The sequence below is a fragment of the Crotalus tigris genome, unplaced genomic scaffold (assembly GCF_016545835.1).
Source record: "Crotalus tigris isolate CLP2741 ecotype Arizona unplaced genomic scaffold, ASM1654583v1 scf7180000024437.13266115, whole genome shotgun sequence".
Taxonomy (NCBI): Eukaryota; Metazoa; Chordata; class Lepidosauria; order Squamata; family Viperidae; genus Crotalus; species Crotalus tigris.
This window is the reverse complement of record NW_024100606.1, coordinates 6,848,764-6,867,758: the sequence shown is the minus strand read 5'-3', so window position 1 is coordinate 6,867,758 and position 18,995 is coordinate 6,848,764. Positions and strand designations below refer to the sequence as shown.

Genomic DNA, 18,995 nt, shown 5'->3' with positions numbered 1-18,995 from the left:
GCTTTACAGCATTCTCTGAGCAGTTTACAAATGTCAGCATATTGCCCTGAATAATCTGGGTCTCATTTTAGTGATCTCGGAAAGGTGGAAGTGTTGAATCAATCTTGAGCTAGTCAGGATCGAATTTCACAGACAGATACCCTAATATTTTTCCATAGAATTTGCTGGTACAATTCCATCAATTATGATAAGCCATCTTGGTTCAGACATAATAACAAATCATGCTACTGCCAGTATCATATTTGACAGATGAGATAAGGTTCTTATGCTGGAAAGCAATGTTTTTCTTTCATTAAACAAAATTTTTAATTCAGACACCAAAGTTCTATTATAGTCTTTTAAGTCCATAGAACATTTTTCCAATAGCCTTCTGACTTACCATGTGATTTTTCACAAGATGGTCAGTAATGTACTTTTTGTAGAGTACTAGCCTTCTTGCAACTTGCAAACTTAGGGCACCAAGCTAAAAAGCAGGAGACCATGAGTTTTAGTCCTGTCTTAGACATGAAAATTAGCTTGGTGACCTTGGGATAATCATTCTCACTCTTAGGGTTGTTGTGAGGAAATTAGGAGTAAACGGGATTGGTTATGTTCGCTGCCTTAAGTTAATTATAAAAATAATAAGGGCAGAATTAAAAAAAAAGTTCCACTCTATCTTGCACACCATTGTTGTTCAGTGTTCTCCTGATGGTAGTGTCATGAACATTGACATTAACTATTGGAAGAGACATTAACTGTTGTTACCTTGGGTTCTTTGAGACACACACACACAAAAAATATTATACATTTTGTTCTTAGTGTGTCCTTGGTTGGTCAACCAGTCCTGGGAAGTATAAGTGGTGTTGAATTGCCTCCATTTGCACACAATCTGCTTGATCATAAACGAGTAAAATCCAAATTTGTGTAATGTTTTCCATCCTGATGAACATCAACAACTCTTTTTTAGAGGTTCACAGAAATGTTCAAGTCATGTTGTACTTCCACATACCTGTATTGTGATGATCAGACTTTAATGTATATATCCAGAATTCTGTTGTTTAAATAAGATATGACCACCCATTCTCACAGCTGATTCTCATCCCATTGATCGAAACATCTGACTCTACTTTCCCATTCAAATGGACTAATAATCCTAGAGGTTCACATACTTTTACCATATACAAATGTGTAACTTTTGACTGTTTAATTGAGTTTTCTTTATCTAGTTTTAGGACTTGTGTGGAGAATAGGTCACTTTTAGGTGATATAAGCAAAAATATTGAAAACGCAAGAGTTCACAAACTTGCAACCACAATTGACAAGCAGAAGTCTATGTTCATTCACATCCCTAATGTACCCCCACCATCAACACAACACTCCTGATAATTTATTCATATACACACTAAACATAAATCACAGGTCCTAGAATGGGAACCCACACATTCTATTTATACTCGTGTATGCATTACTATTATAATATACAATTCTTTTTTATTTAGTAATCAACCATCATATATGTGAAAAGATATAGTATAATTTAAGGTTGATCATTTTATAGTACAATTTTCTAAATTAACAAATGTACAAATAAACTCCTATGTCTGGCACAATGCTTGCACATATACTTCCCAATTTTTGGTTATTATGATCTCTTGTACTTTTACAATCAGAATTTAGTCAATTCCATCCCTGAGAACATTGAACAAATTAATTCCTTTGTAGATGGCATTCATGTTTGCTATCTTTTTTTTTACATAGAGGAATAATAATAACATTCTTCCAGTAATCAGATCCAGATGTAGTCTTCATGTACACATTAAACAAATCATATAGCAATTCCAGAAATAAGCCATACCTGCATAGTCCTCAACTTAGACAAAATTGAGACAAGAATTTCCATTGCTAAGCAAGGCCATTATTGTGTGGATAATACCCAATTTTGCAACTGTTTTCTACAATTTTTAAGCAAATCATTGTTATTGTTAAGTGAATCATGTAGTCGTTGAATCCAGATTCCCTCATTGACTTTGCTTCTTGAAAGCTGTCTGGGAAGTTTTCAAATGGTGATCACATGACCATGGGATGCTGCATGCCCACTTGCCAAGCAATCAAATTTTGATCATATGATCTTGTGGATGATGCTCCCAGGATGCTGGTCGACAGTGTGAGGATCAGTTGCAAGTCATTTTTTCCAGTACCATTATAACTTTGAATGGTTACTAAATGAAGGGTTGTAGGTCAAGGACTATCTGTGTTATAATATATTCTACTGATGCCATCTATACTTGCAATTTTAACATATTTCAGCATTCTCACAACTTTGACTTCATTTTCATCATCTTTTCTTAAACAGTAATATTTATAACATTCATTGCAAGTCCCTTCTTTGACATATCACTGTCATTCGCGTAAAATTTTCTTAAGTATCCCTTCTTTTACTTCATCCTAATCATTTCATTGTCTTTTTTGAAATTGTTGTCACTCTACTTTAGGCTTTACATTTTTCTTCCCCCTCCCCCGCTCCCCCCAGCTTTGCAGTATACTATAAAACAATCTTTCTCACTTTGCTAGAAGTAACTTCCATATCCTCTTTCCTTATACTCACCATTCTTTCTAGTAGAAGATTAATTATGTAGGTTTCTAATAATTGGTAATATTTCTCTTCCTGCATCATTCAGATTTCACTCTAAGTTTTATTTCTTATTTCTGTCACATCTAGATTTTTCCAACATCCACCTTTGACTTTAATGAGCCGTTCCATATTCAGAACTTATCATCCTTGTTTCTTTCACTAATTCAGTCCATCATAAACAATTAGATCAATCATGCTTTTTAATTCATTTTTTTTTTATATGTACATGTATTTCAGGGGTATCAAATTGCTGGCCCGTGGGCCGGACCCGTCATCCAGAAGCCGCGTCAACCCTATTGCCGGCAATGGCAAAACCGTCCTGACATGTTGGGCAATGTCACATGACATCACGAGTTTGACATGTCTGACCTATTTGAACCAACAGAGCTTTTCCTAAGCAGATATTCATCAGGCACCGTTCTCATTAATCAAGAGTCCCAGAATTGTCCATTTTCAGTAAGAAACAGAAAACTGATGGCACAAAAAGATCCAGTAGTCCATTGAGCCTTTGAGGGTTTTTTGTTTTCTTTTTAATTAATTTATTATTTTTAAATTATTATGTTATTTTTATGTTATTATTTTTTATTTTATTATTTTTTCATTTTTGTTGGATGATAGACATGTGTTTAAGCATGTTTAAACTCAGTAACTGATGATTGACCCATTACCTTCACTGGAAATTGGTTCCAAGCTTCCAGTACTCTTCCATGAAGCAATACTTTCTAGCATTATTTTTGAACTGCCTTCCTATTCAGCTTGAGGTTATGCCCTGTGTTGTTTATTTTTGCTTAACATTGAAAATACTGCCTTCTAGAACCTTATTCACACTCTTAATTTTTGTTGCCTATCTCCGGACAGACTCAATCTTATCAATATCTTTTTAAAAGTGAAATCCCTAGAACTGAACACTATTCCAAATGAGATCACACTAGAGCCCTATATAGTGGGATTAGGGTCTCCTTTATTCTGCTAGTGATCCCTCTAGTGATGCACCCCAGGGTGTTGGGGGTTTTTTTGCCTTCACAACTATTTGGCCACACTATTTATTCATTTTTCAGTCATCCACTATGAGCACACTTAAATCCTTTTCTTTTGTTGTTCTGTCTAACGCTGTACCCCCAATACTATACCCTGCCAGATGATTTTTTTCCCCCAAGTATATGATCTTATATTAAGAATCTTTGAACTGCCGTTTCCACATTTTTTTACCTATTTTTGTAACAATGCCAAATTGTTTTCCATGTTATGAATATGGAACATCAACACTATCACATCTTTGGGCCATCAACAAAGAAAAAATCCTTTTGTTATATTACATTGAATAGAGCAGGACCTAGGATTGAGCCTCTAATTTCCAAAGTTTGTAAGTCTGTGGTAAAAATCACTGCAGCATCCACTGTTGAAAATTTTTCCTTAAAACACAGCATTCATCTTGCTTAGAAAGTCTAGTCCATGGATGTCAAACTCAATCATGTCACATGATGTTTAGTGACTTTTATGCCTTTGCAGAGCCAAGGTGGGTGTTACTCCTCTCCTTGATTAGTTTCGACCCAATGCTTCTTGTCCTGCCTTCAGGTGCTTTGGAGAATAGCTGGATTCCCTCTTTGTGGCAACTCCTGAGATATTGGATCACTACTATTATATCACCCCTAGTTCTTCTTTTCTCTAGTTTTTCTTTTCTCCACTAACATTGATAGGCAAGCCACTAGACTGGTACACATGCTGCTGGTGGTACTTCGGCATCTAGCAGGTGGTACACAACCTAGACAAGTTTAGCGGGGGGGGGAATGAGCTGAAGTGGCAGCAGCGCCAGTGAGGCCTAGGAGAGAGTCAGCTGGAGATGCAGTGTTGCTGGGGCTCTGCTGAGATCCCAGGATCAGTGCAGCGGCTCCAGCTAATCGGCGCTTCTGGAGGCCTTGGGCTGGCCAGCAGCTGCACTTAGTCTTCGGGTGGAGAGTCAGCTGAAACTGCGGTGTTGCCTCTGCTATCACCTGGAGCAGCAGACTGGCCTTGGGGTGAGAGAGTCAGCTGGAGCTGCAGAGGCTTCAGGATCGGTGCACAGAGTTCCAGTTGATCAGCGCTGTGTGCAATGCCCAGCCGGGGTGACTGGGGGGGAGTGAGACTGGGGTAGCAACTGACGCTGGAGTTCTTTCTGAGCCCCAGAGAGTGGGGCACCCAGAAGAGAAAAGGAGGTAAAAGGAGGTTTTGGTGGGAGGGAGAGAAAAAAAAAGATAATGGGGAAAGAGAGGGAAAGAGAAGAAGAGAGGCTCTATGAGAGAAGCAGTGAGGAAAAAAAGAGAGAAAAGGAGAGGCATCTGAGAGAAGCAGTGAGGAGAAAGAGAGGGAGAAGAGGAAAGGCTTATGTGAGAGAAACAGTGAGGAAAAGGAGAAGAGAGGCTTCTTTAAGAAAAGCAGTGAGGAGAAAGAAGAGGCTTCTGGGAGAAGCAGTGAGGAGAAAGAGAGAGAAAGAAGCTTCTGTGAGAGAAACAGGAGAGAGAGAAGAGGAGAGGCGTGTATGAAAGAAGCCGTGAGGAGAAAGAGGAGAAGAAAGGCTTCTGTGAGAGAAGCCGTGAGGAGAAAGAGAGGAAGAAGAGGAAGGCTTCTATGAGAGAAGCAGATGGATCAATGAGGGAGTAGGCTGTAAAAGAGAGAGGAGAGGAGAGAGGAAGAAGTGCCTACCAGCCACCTGACCACCAAGATAGTGGTGGTCATATGTTCATCACTGCAAAGGGAAAGTAATTCAGCAAAGGAACTGCCACCAAAGAAATTAAAACCAGTACTTTTTTCCTTTTTTTTTTCCTGACATCTTGCTAAGCACTGGTGGTACTCAAATATTGCCCAGTCCTAAAAGTGATACAATCTATGAAAAAGTTGAAAAGTCCTCCACTAGAATATAAACTGACAGCAAACTGCACTCCTTGCTAGCACTGATGATATTACCTACAGTAGTTTGAGTAATGAAACATCTGCAAGAAAACAAGCAAGCTCAGAGAGCACCAAGGACCTTTCAACAATAATGTGTATGCAGTGTATGGATACACACTGAGGATGCCTATTTTTTACTGTTCTAAAATAAAAATAAAGTGTTACATAGCAATTTAATTAATATGATTTTATCTTGTAAAATATTTAAATATCTACCCACCAGCAAAAAATACTTTTCAGGATTAGCCAGATACTGTCACATATATTTGATAGTAATGTCACCCATGACTTCTCAAGGCTTTTTTCCTCTATTTTGGGATACATGGATAAATAAATTATCAGCAAAGAAAATGTAACTAAATCTGTGTTTTACCTTTGACAGCGGATGACCATCAAGCTCTCATTTGGGATATCCAACAAATGCCTCGTGCCATTGAGGACCCAATTTTGGCTTACACAGCAGAAGGAGAAATTAACAATGTACAGTGGGCATCAACTCAGCCGGACTGGATAGCGATCTGTTATAATAACTGTCTAGAAATCCTGAGAGTGTAAAATAACTAGGCTATGGGAAATAATGAAGCAGGATGGTAGTATTTCAGTCTTCTAAAGTTAAGAACAAAGCTGCATTGAAACAGTGTCACTAGCTCTTATTAACTTCTTCCAGGAAGACTTACAACTGGAGTTAATGAGTATATATGATGAACTTCTACCCATCGTTTCTCTCTCTTAACCTTCCCCACTCCATGCCAATGACTTAAAAATACGGGGGTATCTTTGGTGTTTTAGATCGTCTCAGATTTTATCAACCTGTTCAATTAAAGTTATGTATATATTATGGCCATTTGTGTTGAGCATTTTTATTGCAATGGCACTGAATGCCAATTAACATTCTACCTGAAATAATGTTATAGATGCTTAAAAGCTATTAATTGTTATAGCATTATACGAGTACCTTTTATTAAATGTTATACTTTTTTTCTTTCCCTGCAGGCAATTTGTTTGATACCAATTATGAGGTATCATAATTATAGGTTTGTAAGGGCTTCTATGCTCTGCTTTTGTTAAAGCAAGGACTTGTCCTTTGCAGGACTTTTTGGAGACATTTTGTTCCTGCAAAAATGTCTTAGATTGAAGCTTTAATTTAATATGCTACGTTAGATAATCATCTATATGTTGTTGTCCTTTCTCTGCAACTAAAGACTCTTCAAAAGTAATAGAAGTATATAAAACTCTGGGTATTTGGATACACATCTAGTATCTAATTACAAAAGTGCATCTAGTTTTAATGTATATGTATGTGGCCCTTATAACATACTATTTACTAAATGTAGGAAACACTTCAGCAACTAGTGGTTTTTACTGTTCTAATAGATGAGCATTTTCTGGAGAAGTTTTGCTTTAAGCTTTAAAAAGCAGTTTTTATATCACTTTTTTCAGCAGTGATACAATTATGCAAAACAACAAAAATCTTTCCATAAAGCAGCAAAGCACACATGCTAAAATGTTGAGAATTATATATGTTGTTAATATGGGATGGTGCTTTTTTTCTGAAAACATGAAAAATGATCAGATACATCAATTTACAGAACTTCAAAATGTTCAAGCATTTCTTGTATATTAATATGCTGCTTCTTATTCCCATATCAAGCTGCTTCGATAGTGTGACCTGTATGGGTACAATAGCTCTTCTCTGATACAGTAAAATGAGTGTATTTGTGATTGATTCCTCCTCCTTCACAAAAGAATAACTTACTTAGATTTCAGAGAAGAGGTCATAGTTTCATATCAGAGAGCGTTTTTTCACAGTAACTTGAGGGAGGTATGATCTTTTCAGATGTAACCACCAATCGTGTATATAATAAGATCAACAAGGCTATTAATTATTTGTCTGATAATATGTGAGTATAGTACAGTTGAGAGAAAATATAATTGATATATACATACCTATACTGGTCTAAGCACCATGGGCATTAGACCATGGGCATAAGATGTATCTAGTAAAGGAGCCAAAACATGCAAATCTAACATGCAGTGTTGGATTGTCAAGTGATGAATATGGATTTGTGATATCTGTTTTACAAGGAACAATGTTCTTATTATACGGGATATTAAATAATATGGGCTTTTGTTTTTACTACCAATTCTGAACTGTAAAATGTTATGTACTCCCAGTGTGATGATTTCTTAAAGGTGTGAAATTTGTAGCATGACTGTATAAAGTTCCAAACTTCTTGTTCTTTCAATGAGCAATAGCACTGATTTATGTTCCACTCCCAGGTGTTACATATATTTTCTAAACCAATATTGTTAGGCAAAGTTGTTATTAATCTTATCTTTATGTGGCAGACAATGATTAATATTACAATATTTTGATTTTTATGGAAAAATACATGAAATGGATTTTATCTTCATTTAAGACACCAGGTTTCTGAATTGTATTGACATGCTGTACAAATTTTAAACAGTTTTTTAAAGGGTTTGAAGTAGAATGCTGGAATTTTTAAATTGTTAATCTTACTTCCTTTGCATATTTTGATTTGTTCCATTCCTACTTCCTTATGTGAATTCTGCCTTTCTTACGTTTTAATAAAATGGAACATTTTTAAATTATTCATGATGGTATAAAATGAAAAAAAAATACATTAAAATATACTTAACCATTTCATTAGCTGAAAATTCAATTGTCAGGGGGGAAGGCAGTATAGAACATAATATACATCAGTATACAACTATTCAGAAATAGGCCCAAATCCTCAAAGTTACATTGAGTATAGCTGCAATATAGTTTTAGTAAAGTTTTAGTAAAGCTTTTTTTTTTCATTAAAAATAGAAAGTTGTTTAACCTGGAAAAGTTATGTAACCTTAATTGTTTAGATTGTTACAGGGTTTTCTCTGGCTCTGGGATTTTCAAACATCTGCAACTTATTGAACCTCTGTTAAAAACCACCTAGATATCCATCTTACAATCCTTTGGATAGCCTCATTCTCAACAGAGGCCGGTAAAAAAGGGTTTCCAAGATAACTGATCTCTTAGTGATTATTTCACACTTCTAACTTATTTCTACAGCATGACTGGTAGATTGGTAAGGGAGCATTTCCCCAATATCTGTATATCCAGGAGAGAAAAGTTGGAGTATAAATCTAAACAGAAGTAACAAGATGGGTTAAATGGTACAACTTGAGCTGGACTTAATAAAGACATAAAGGATTGTCTGAAGTGGTATAGTCTCCTGCTTGAGCAGGGAATTGGACTAGAAGACCTCCAAGTTTCCTTTCAGTTCTGTTCTGAATTGATTCTACATTGCTTTTTTTGTCAAGGGTGGTAAACTAGATAATAGGGAGAAAGTTAACAGGGTATTGTTAAAGTGCTGTTCTGCTCTGCAGTGTGTGGTCCTGTCCTGCACTTAACAATTTTTTGGCTAATCTGGAATGTTTATGCAGGTTGAGATCTGACTTGCTTTGTTATCAGGTTTGCAGCTTAGATCTTTTTTTAATTTTAAAATTTACTTGAAAGCAGAGCCAAAAGAGTAAAGAAACAAAAGAGGAAAAAATAGAAATAAAATCATGAGCTATATAAAATGGAGTAAAATTTTAATAATGTTAGATTAAAACTGCATATAAAAATGATCTTGTATCAGTTTAGTATTTTGAAACCACTATTGGTTAAGGCACGGATTAGAAAGCAAGGAGACTATGAATTCTAGTCCTGCCATACACCTGAAAACTAGCTGGGTGACTTTGGACCAATTACTTTATTTCAGCCAAACTAATCTCACACAATTGCTGTGGGGAAAATAGGAAGCAGTGCCAGGTATGTTCACTACTTTGAGTTATTAATAAAAATAAAAGTAGAATAAAAAAAGTAAAGAAACTATGATAAGAAACATAAATCACTATAAATAATGGTCTGCCTTATTGCAAATCGGGCATTTTACACCCTGGGTTAAGAAAAGATCTGATTTGGCACAAAATTATCTGCAAAGTTGCAGTCCATAAAAGATATCCAGATCAGATTTGGACAAAAGACTAAGAGAGCCCCCAAATTATAAACTAGATAAGGAAGTCGAACAAGATCCCAGAAGGCACTAACAAACCTTTCAGTATTGTCAAAATAACAACACGGCAGTCACCGAGATCAGAATTCCAGTCCATGAAGTCTGCATTCAAGCACTAATTTAAACGTTTATAAGATCAAGCTCCTCCTCTGAGCATTATCAAACATGTTTTTTTCAAAAGGCAACTGGATTGTTTTCCCTTTAGGAAGAAGATATTCTTCCCATCCAAGAAGCTTCATCAGTTGTAACTGGATGGTGGGGGGATAGAAGGACAGGTTCCTGTAGTCTGCAAGTTTTCTGGAAATCCATTCATGCTCCCGCAACATTCGAAGATCATCCCAAAGTGACAGAATCTCCATGTACACTCCTCTGAGGCCCGGATTACCACGTGCAGAAGTCTATCACGCCACGATTGACTGAACGACCCCTCACATCACTCACTCCCGGTACAGTAATTGGCAGCTGAAAATTTTAGTAGCCCCGCCTGTTCTTGAGAGTGCGCACGCGTACTTTTGCGCCGCTAGGGAGTCTTTAAGTTTCCACCATAGGAACTGCGCGTGCGTGAGCGTAAGAGACTTGCATAGAATTTCAGCGCATTTCTGTCGCTGAAGGAAGAAGTAGGATACATCGACGGAAGACGAGCGGAGGAGGAGCCGCTTGTTTCAGGCCTTAGGAAGGAGGTGGCTGAAGCGGGTACCTCTGCAAAATCTTTGGTATGAGGCGGCGGCGGCGGCGGCGGCGGCTGCTGTGAGGGCGAAAGGAAGAGGAGCCGAGCAAGAGGGGAAAGGAGGACAGCTGAGTGAAGGGTCCACATCTCTCAGCCCGCCGTCCCAACCGCCAGAATGGGTAAGTGAGAGAACTGATTTTGCGGAGGGTCAAAGCATCTGGTCAATCCCGCTAGAAGTTGAGTTTTGACGTCAAAACAGAAGAAACCTCTGCGGTGGTAGCGGTTTGGCCCTGTTGCTGGCTGTGCGGGCGCGGGTTTTTCTCTGCGGGAGAAAGTTAATATAATAGGAACAGCTTCGTACATATCAGTGCTGATGGGAGCGGCATGCTGCTGGGGTGCGATCTAAATGTGTAGTCTTGCCTTGGTTTAGCTCTGTTTGAAACACTCGTAAACTTCAGGAGGTTCACAGAGCGCTGCTGCATACTAATGATTTCTCTGTCAACCTTCAGTTTTTACTCTCAATTCAGTGTTTGAATTGTGCATGCATAGAAGATTTGCGGGGGGGGATGTTGCTGAATATTTTGCTTAATATTTAGTATATTCAGTCAAAGTTTGTAGATTTAAATGTAGGCTTGTAGCCTTAGAACGTCTTTGAAAAAGTGCAGTGGGCCAGATTTGGATTTGTGCTAGCATTCCAAAACCCATTAACAAGAAACTGGTGCAAAAATATGTTTGGTGCTTTTTAACTTAGGGAGTTATTCTCAGTATCATAACAGAATCAAGTTCATAATCCTTTCACCCAAAAATACATGCCAGGTCCCCCTTTTCTGAAATCTCATTTTGACAGATAAAATATTTTCTCTTTTTATTGTTGAAAAAAGTTAAGTATATTGAAATAACCCAGAGACCTACTGATATATCATAAATATCTCCCCTGTTCCACTCTGTACATGTGCACTGGGATATGGATGCATCAGTGTGCAGAAGAGCAGTTGTGCTTGTTTTCACATATTTTGTGGTAAAAAAATTGTAATTTTTCTTTGATGTGGACCTGTTTTATTATTGAAATGGGCAATGACCAAATGAAGTCATACCTCATTGGTTGCTAAGGTACTCCTGGCACACTCATGATAGCATTTACAATTTCCCCAACTTAAATAGAAATAAATCGGATGAAATCTCATAAAGTGAGCCGAGGTGGCGCACAGTTAGAGTGCAGTACTGCAGGCCACTTTAGCTGACTGTGTTCAGCAGGTCAGCGGTTCAAATCTCACCGGCTCAAGGTTGACTCAGCCTTCCATCCTTCCGGGGTAGGTAAAATGAGGACCCAGATTGTTGGGGGCAATGTAAATATATATATATACATTGCTTACTGGTGTACACCGCTTAGAGAGTGCTTGCACTTAAAGCGGTATATAAGTCTCATAAATAAATAAATAAAATAAATAAAGTAGTGACATTCTCCACATCCTGGCTAATTTTATATTATTCCCCACACTAGCTTTTTCTAAATGAAAAAACGGAGTTGATTTAGTTTATACAGAAGTGACTTCAGACCCAAAATGATTTTGGCTGTCCTTTGTACATCTTTTCTAAATGATTCTTCTCCTTTCACATAGTGATCTTTAACAGCCAGAACTCACTCACACTCTCCCCCCTCCCTCCCCCTCTCTCTCATCTGTCTATCATTCAGAAAGTATTCAGACCCCCTTTGCTTTTCTTATGCTGCAGCCTGATTCTATGCTCATTTAATCAGTTATTAATTCATTCAGTTAGTTTAGTTAATTGATTAGCCCATACGCCATATCAAAATACAGAGCTCAAACATATAAAATTAATATAATCCTATAAAACAATTTAAAATGAAATTGGGGTAAAATATAATAATATGTAGACAAGTAAAATAAGATAAAATTATATTTCGGAATCACCCCTACAATCTACCCCAAACAGTCCCACATATGCTGATCTTATCAGAATGATTTTGCTCAAGTACCGTGCTGTGTTAAGTATTGCTTTCAGATTCTGGCCACACATAAGATATGTTTGGGGTCGAACGACCATTTCATGGGGGTCGCCAAACAACGCAGTCCGCCATTTTTTCCCCCTTTTCCTTAGCTGTGCTACTCCCTTTTATTCTATTGGCTTTTGAAAGCCAATAGAATAGACTCTCTTGAATAGAGTCTAATTCTATTGGCTTTCAAAAGCCAATAGGAATTGTCCAGGCTGTCTCTGCCCTGCTGAGCCCGCCAAAAGTCCCATTCTGCAAACGGTGCTGCACCAGTTGAGTAGTCCTCGACTTACGACCGGTTGAGTAGTCCTCGACTTATGACCATTGGGGGTCGCGGCATTAAAAAGGTTGAGAACCACTGTCTTAGACAAACAACAATCAAATAGTATGTGAGCCAAGTCTTCTATCTCTATCACTCTGCAAATGCAGGTAAGTCCATCATATGTTATACAATGGAACCTCCCATATCTGACCATTGTATCAAGCTGTTTGAATCTCGCTCGAGATGTTTTAGCAATTGTAACTTTAATTAGCTGTCTGTTTGAAAAGTATGTTTATATTTACTCAGCCATTTCAAGCTACCAGCCTTACTAAGAGTGGCTATATCATTTTGTGCTTCTATGTCTAAGATTCTTTGTGCAACTCTTATTTTTCTTCTTCATTTGTTGCACAAGAGACAGGATGGTCACAGCTTCTTACAAAATTGGTCAATTTGGTAAACCAAGAGGTTTGTAATTCTAATTTTATCTGTTATAATAAACATAACTTAGAGAATCTATCAATCTCCTTTTCATTGATTTTGTACCAGCAATTATATGCTCTGATTTTAGACAGTGCATGAATTGTATATATTCCCAATTCAACTCTAACTGCTACAGAAGATGTCCTTCAATCTACACCTAAACTACATCTCAGGTGCTGGGACTGTATTTGTTCTAATACTTGTAGTGGAATGTAGACCCCAAACTTCTGCTTCATATAAGAGCATAAGGGTTGCCTTAGCTTTATATACTTTAATTAATGGGGCTAGGGTAACTCATACAGAATTTATTTATGAATCTTTGATGAAGGATTTTGTCAAAGGTCTTTAAAAGTCAGATTGTAATATTATCCGCTACAATCACTTTTTTTTCATAGTAATTGAGAAGGAGAAATTTAATAATTTAGAATTTCTTTTATACAAACTATGCTTACTTTCCTGCAGCAAGACTTTTCCTTTGTGGTGTGATCTTTCTGTTTTTAGTCTTGTTTTCTGTGTGAGAGACTATCTTGTCTAAAATGATTCTGCCCATTTTATTAGACTAGAAAGAATAAAGTTCTTAAGATTCTGCTATATGTGAATATATATACGTGTGTGTGTGTGTGTGTATAAGAATAGTGAAAATAAAAATGTGATTCCTGGGTGAATCCATAGTTGAATAACCAATAAAACGTGAACACCAGGAATATAATAAACTATAAAAGTTTAATACCATCACCGATCACCAAGCTTTCGTCAGATACTTCTGACATCGTCAGGGTTAATGCTGGTCTGTGGGAGAGTGCCTTTATAGATGAGCCGTCATTCGCACACATGGAGCCGTGTGCAAATGACGGCTCACCTGTAAAGGCACTCTCCCACAGACCAGCATTAACTCTGACGATGTCAGAAGTATCTGATGAAAGCTTGGTGATCGGTGATGGTATTAAACTTTTATAGTTTATTATATTCCTGGTGTTCACATTTTATTGGTAATTGACTATATATGTATGTATGTATGTATGTATATATATATGTATATGCATATATATGCATATATGTATGTATATATATGTGTGTGTATGTACGTGTGTGTGTGTCTCTGTGTGCGTGTACATGGGATTATATACATGGGATAAAAAGCAGATCTTCTCAATTGAGGTTCCTAAACTAGAATATATTACTTCTGGAGAGTTTCCTTGCTTCTTATTTTCAGCTGTTTCAGATCCTTTGATCATTGACCAGAGACATTTGACTGGTCACTACATAAATACTGTAAATAAATAAGATAACCTTTATTGTCATTTTTTTACTATGGGCACAACGGCACACATCAAAAATGAAATTTAGTTGCCCCCTCTCAAAGTGAAACACATACATGACACACACCTAAATATACTATATACAACATATATATAGACCCACACCCTACATATACATAATAAATAACTATTAAATATTGTCCACCTTGAATATATAACGGAAGGAGGAAGCTTGAGAGTTCACAAGGCTAATGCTGTATGGAATGAAACTATGGCTGAATCTGGATGTTCTGCTACAGATACTACAAAGCCTCTTCCCAGAAGGTAACAAGAAAAACAGGTCGTGAAGAGGATGTGTAGTGTCCCAGATAATCTTAGGGAAATATAAACAATATACTAGCAAAAGACACTAAAAATTGGCTGTAATATTTTTAAGTATTCAGTTCCTTTCAAACATGCTATGCGTGTTCCTTAATTGCTGATGTTAGCTGCTGATGGATGCAGCTAACACATTCAGCTATTCACTTGTTCAGTGCTGTCATAAGTTTGAATATTCACTGAAGGAGTGGTTGTTAAGCAAGGTAAAAAGGTAAAGATTTAACCTGTGGATTTTACTCCACTAGTCGTTATCAACTATAGGGGGCGTTGCTCATCTTCATTTCAAGGCCATTGAGCCAGTGCTGTCAGAAGACATTTCCACGGTGATGTGACCATGAAGTCACGGAGCCCTGTTACCTTACAATCAAAGTGGTAGCTATTTTATCTACTCATATTTGCATGCTTTCAAATTGCTAGGTTGGCAAAAGTTGGGGCGAGAATGGGAGCTCACCCCGATATGTGGCACTCATGTCTTGAACCTAAGCTGTCAGCTTCCAGCCGACAAACCTAGTCAGTGTTTTAACCATTGAGCCACTGCGCCACCCATGTTAAGCAAGGACCATCTGTAATTTAAGGCTTACTCTTCAATCCTAAACATAGTTATATGGAAGTACTTTCTTGAAAGTTGCATAGGATTACTTCTGAATCGATATATATTTGCAGCTGTGTATCTTTCAATCTGGCCTTTCACTATAGCTATAAGAATTCTGCTGATAAATGTGCACTTTATATTCATAGTAGTAGAAACTATAAACATAGGAATGTGATTGTATGCTAAGCTTTCTATCAAAATGTTAACAGAGGAGCTCTGGCATACTTGTATGTATATAGTGACTTTGTATTTCAATTGAAACCTCATTGCAGATTTAGATGGTATCTCTTCCTAAACTAAACCTAGTTGATCCTTGGAAACTATTTAACCAAAGATGCTTTTGCTATTCTAAATAAAAAGCAAGTTTTTCCCTTTTACTCCAAAAGTACTTATCTGTTTTTGGATCTGTCTTATTTCCCCATTTTTAACCATTACTATTTTGATAATTTGGGCTGAGAGAGTGTGGCTGATCTGAAATCACCCAGTGAGCTTCCATGGCCAAGGTAGACTTCAGCCTATGTCCTCCCGCCTTTACTTCAACATGTGAACCACTTCAATGATTCTCAATTAAGGAATATTAACATTTGCTCTTTTTTTCCCTTAAGGATTTTGAAGAAAATATAGTGTAGAGTGATTTGGCCATACAGCAGTATCTGACCACCTATGAGTTCTATATAACTTATAGCAGTTTTTGTTTAACTGCCCATATTATTTTTATCCGTTTTTATTTTCACAATAATAGGTCTGTATAAAAGAGGATATATTCCCTATTTGCTGTTTAGGATTTTTTTCTTTATTAATTAAATGCAAAAAGCAAAGAAAAATAATACATAAAATCATAAAAGTAAAAAAGTAAGCTAAAACAGAAACAAAAACACATAGAGTTTATATTTACTTACATATGTGCATGTATAAAATTCTACAATAAATATATCAATAAATGAAATCAATAATTATAGTCATCCATAACTAATCTGCATTAAATATATCTCTGCTTCTGGATTCAGCACACAAAACTGTTGAGTTACAGTATTTGTCTCCAACTCTCAAATAATCCTTACATTCTGGAACAGAATGCAGCTTTGGGTGGGAATGAAACAGCAAATTCTCCAGCACAAGAGATGGAGAATCCACCAAAGGGTTTTCTCTGCCTGCCTGCTCTTGAGACCAAGTTAATCAAGCTTGACACGCCCCCTGTTGCTAGGGGATCCCAGTCTTGTCTTGGTCTCATCTCTTGAAGACGTGTCAGGTTTGGCTCTCAGGTTTCAGAGTAGATTTAGCAGGTTAGAGATCCATTGGTGAATTCTCCTTTCATCTCTTACTTTCCTCATGATCCAGGTCAGTAAATCACCCTTGGAATTTCTTCCAGCTCTTCCCCAGGAGCGCTGTGATCAGCGCTGCCTCAAATCGGCTGATTTGAGGCTTGAGGGGTGGGGGAAGGACAGCTGCAGCTTTCTCCTTTCTCCTTCCCCAGGCTCTGGGTAAATTCCCCTTAAAAACATCCTTCCTTTGTCAGGCCCCTCGAACAGCTTCCAGCATCATTGCGATCAGCAAATTGCTCTCCGAGGCCTCTGGAGGCCGTCTGTTGATGGGAGAAAGTCGTGGACGCCATTTTGGTTGCCGTCGAAGGCAATGAATCCAAAAAATTTCAATAGAGCTTTTCCGACTGAAAGGCCCCCATTGTCAGCCTTCCCTGCACAACGCCTTGCGCTGCTGCTGCAATCCCTCTGATCGCTTAGAACTTGCCTTCAAAGCTTCCGGAGTGGCCCAAGGGCCACAGCCGCCATCTTAGTTGCCTTTGAAGGCAACAAAGTTTTTTTTTTTAATTGAAAATTTTTAAAATTTTACAAAATAAGAAAAAACAACCCTTCCCAACCCACCCCAACCCTCCCACTCCCTCCCTTAACTTTCCCCCAGAGCTGAATATAGGCTGAATTAAATTTTCTTGAATTCTTAAAGAAAAAAAAAATAAACCATAGATAAGTCTAAATACGTTACTTAAACTACTAATAGAATAATTAACAATAATATATATATATAAAAAAGACATAAATATTAAAGAAAAAAATACTTAAAAAAAGAAGAATAAAGAGAAAGAAAGAAGAAAAGAAATATAAGAAAGTAAAATAATAATAAAAAATATAAAGAAACAAAAATAATACAATCTATAAAATATTAAAATTTGTGTATAAATTATTGATAAACTAAGTAATATTTTTATATCCAACTTATGTTGTATAAAATCTATCCATTTTTCCCATACCACAAAAAACTTCTCTTGCGATTGACCCTTTAAAAAAGCCGAAATCTTTGCCATTTCCGCCAGATAGGTATTTTAAAAAACCACTCTTGCAAAGTAGGCAAAGATTCCTTCTTCCAGTATTGCCCTACTAACAACCTTGCGGCTGTAATTAAATTTAACATCAATATAACCTCCTTAGTATCACAATTGGTAACAATACCTAGCAAAAACAATTGTGGGGTAAATTTTACCCTCCTTCTAAAACTTCTTTGAATATTCCACCATATCTTAATCCAAAAGGCTTTTATATTTTTACACGACCATCAAATATGGTAATAAGTAGCATCCAAACAACCACATCTCCAACATTTGGGCTGTAAGTCGGGATACATACGAGACATTTTTTGTGGATCAAGGTGCCATCTATAAAACATTTTATAAAAATTCTCCCTTAAGTTCTGGGCTTGTGTAAATTTAACACTTCTCACCCAGAAGATTTCCCAGGTATCTAGTAGAACTGGTTCACCAAAATTTTGTGCCCATTTAATCATACATTCTTTAATTAATTCTGGTTCTGAGTCCAATTCTACTAGCAACCCATAAATTCTCTTAATATGAGTTCGTCTTTGATCTTTTACTTGTTTAACAAAATTTTCATCTTCTCTAAGCAAGCCCACATTACGATCTATCTTCCATCTGTCCACTATTTGTCTATACTGAAACCATGAATATATAATATTTTCTTATGCTAAATCTTCCAAAGATTTTAACTGCCAAATTTTACCATCCCATCTAAGCAATTGTGCATAAGAAACACTATCCAACAAAGTTTTAAACGGACTACCTTTTCACTACTTGTGGATCCTTCTCGGAGAGGTAGCTTTGTTTCTTCACCCTCTCAAGGCAAGGGCTCCTAGCTCCATTGCACAGCCCAAACACTCCACAAACTCTTCACGGGGTTACCGCTGCTGCCATTTTGGACACGCCACGCGGTCCCTCCTTTAGGCCTCACAAAAGCCCTGCTACACTAGCTGCAGACCTCAAACCTCTTACAATGCCCTTTCCTTTGTCACGCCATATTACTACACATTTGGCAGAACAGCCTACCAGACCCTCTGTGCCCACAACTGGGCATTCTGGTGCAACTTGCCTGGCCACCTAAGTCTCTGGGCAGAGCCCAACAGCAGGTGCCAACCGTGCCTTCGGCTCCAGTCTCAACAGCTGTGACCGTAGTCTCAGGGAGATTTGCCTCCCTGGTGAAGTGGTCAGGGGAACAGCCGATTCCCTGCTCCAACTACTCTTCCCGCCAACTGCTTGCCTGCCAGAGCTTCCCCTCAGCAATGGAGGATTCCACGGTATCTCAACCCATGAGCACCACCTCCCCATCCTCATGTCACAGCCAGCGCAAAACCTCCAAACAGGAGGCAGCAGGCAAACACAAGGACAAGGCAAAGGCTATCCTCAAAAACCTTGAAAGTTGGCGGAGAAGCAAGCCAGCCGTAGGCACCAA

At 37.6% G+C, this 18,995-nt stretch overlaps 2 protein-coding genes across 4 annotated transcripts in view; both read left to right on the top strand.

Annotated features, from left to right (window-relative positions):
* DCAF7 (DDB1 and CUL4 associated factor 7) overlaps positions 1-8,149 on the top strand; it is a 31,853-nt gene extending 23,704 nt beyond the window's left edge. The window contains exon 7 of the mRNA XM_039331524.1: positions 5,919-8,149. Coding sequence (XP_039187458.1) covers positions 5,919-6,091 — 173 coding nt within the window. The 3' untranslated portion in view covers positions 6,092-8,149. The remainder of the gene's footprint in view (positions 1-5,918) is intronic.
* Positions 8,150-8,286: 137 nt separating this feature from the next.
* MAP3K3 (mitogen-activated protein kinase kinase kinase 3) overlaps positions 8,287-18,995 on the top strand; it is an 83,420-nt gene continuing 72,711 nt past the window's right edge. For all 3 annotated transcript variants that reach the window (XM_039331521.1, XM_039331522.1, XM_039331523.1), the window contains exon 1: positions 8,287-10,440. In XM_039331521.1, the coding sequence (XP_039187455.1) occupies positions 10,437-10,440 (4 nt within the window). In that variant the 5' untranslated portion in view covers positions 8,287-10,436. The remainder of the gene's footprint in view (positions 10,441-18,995) is intronic.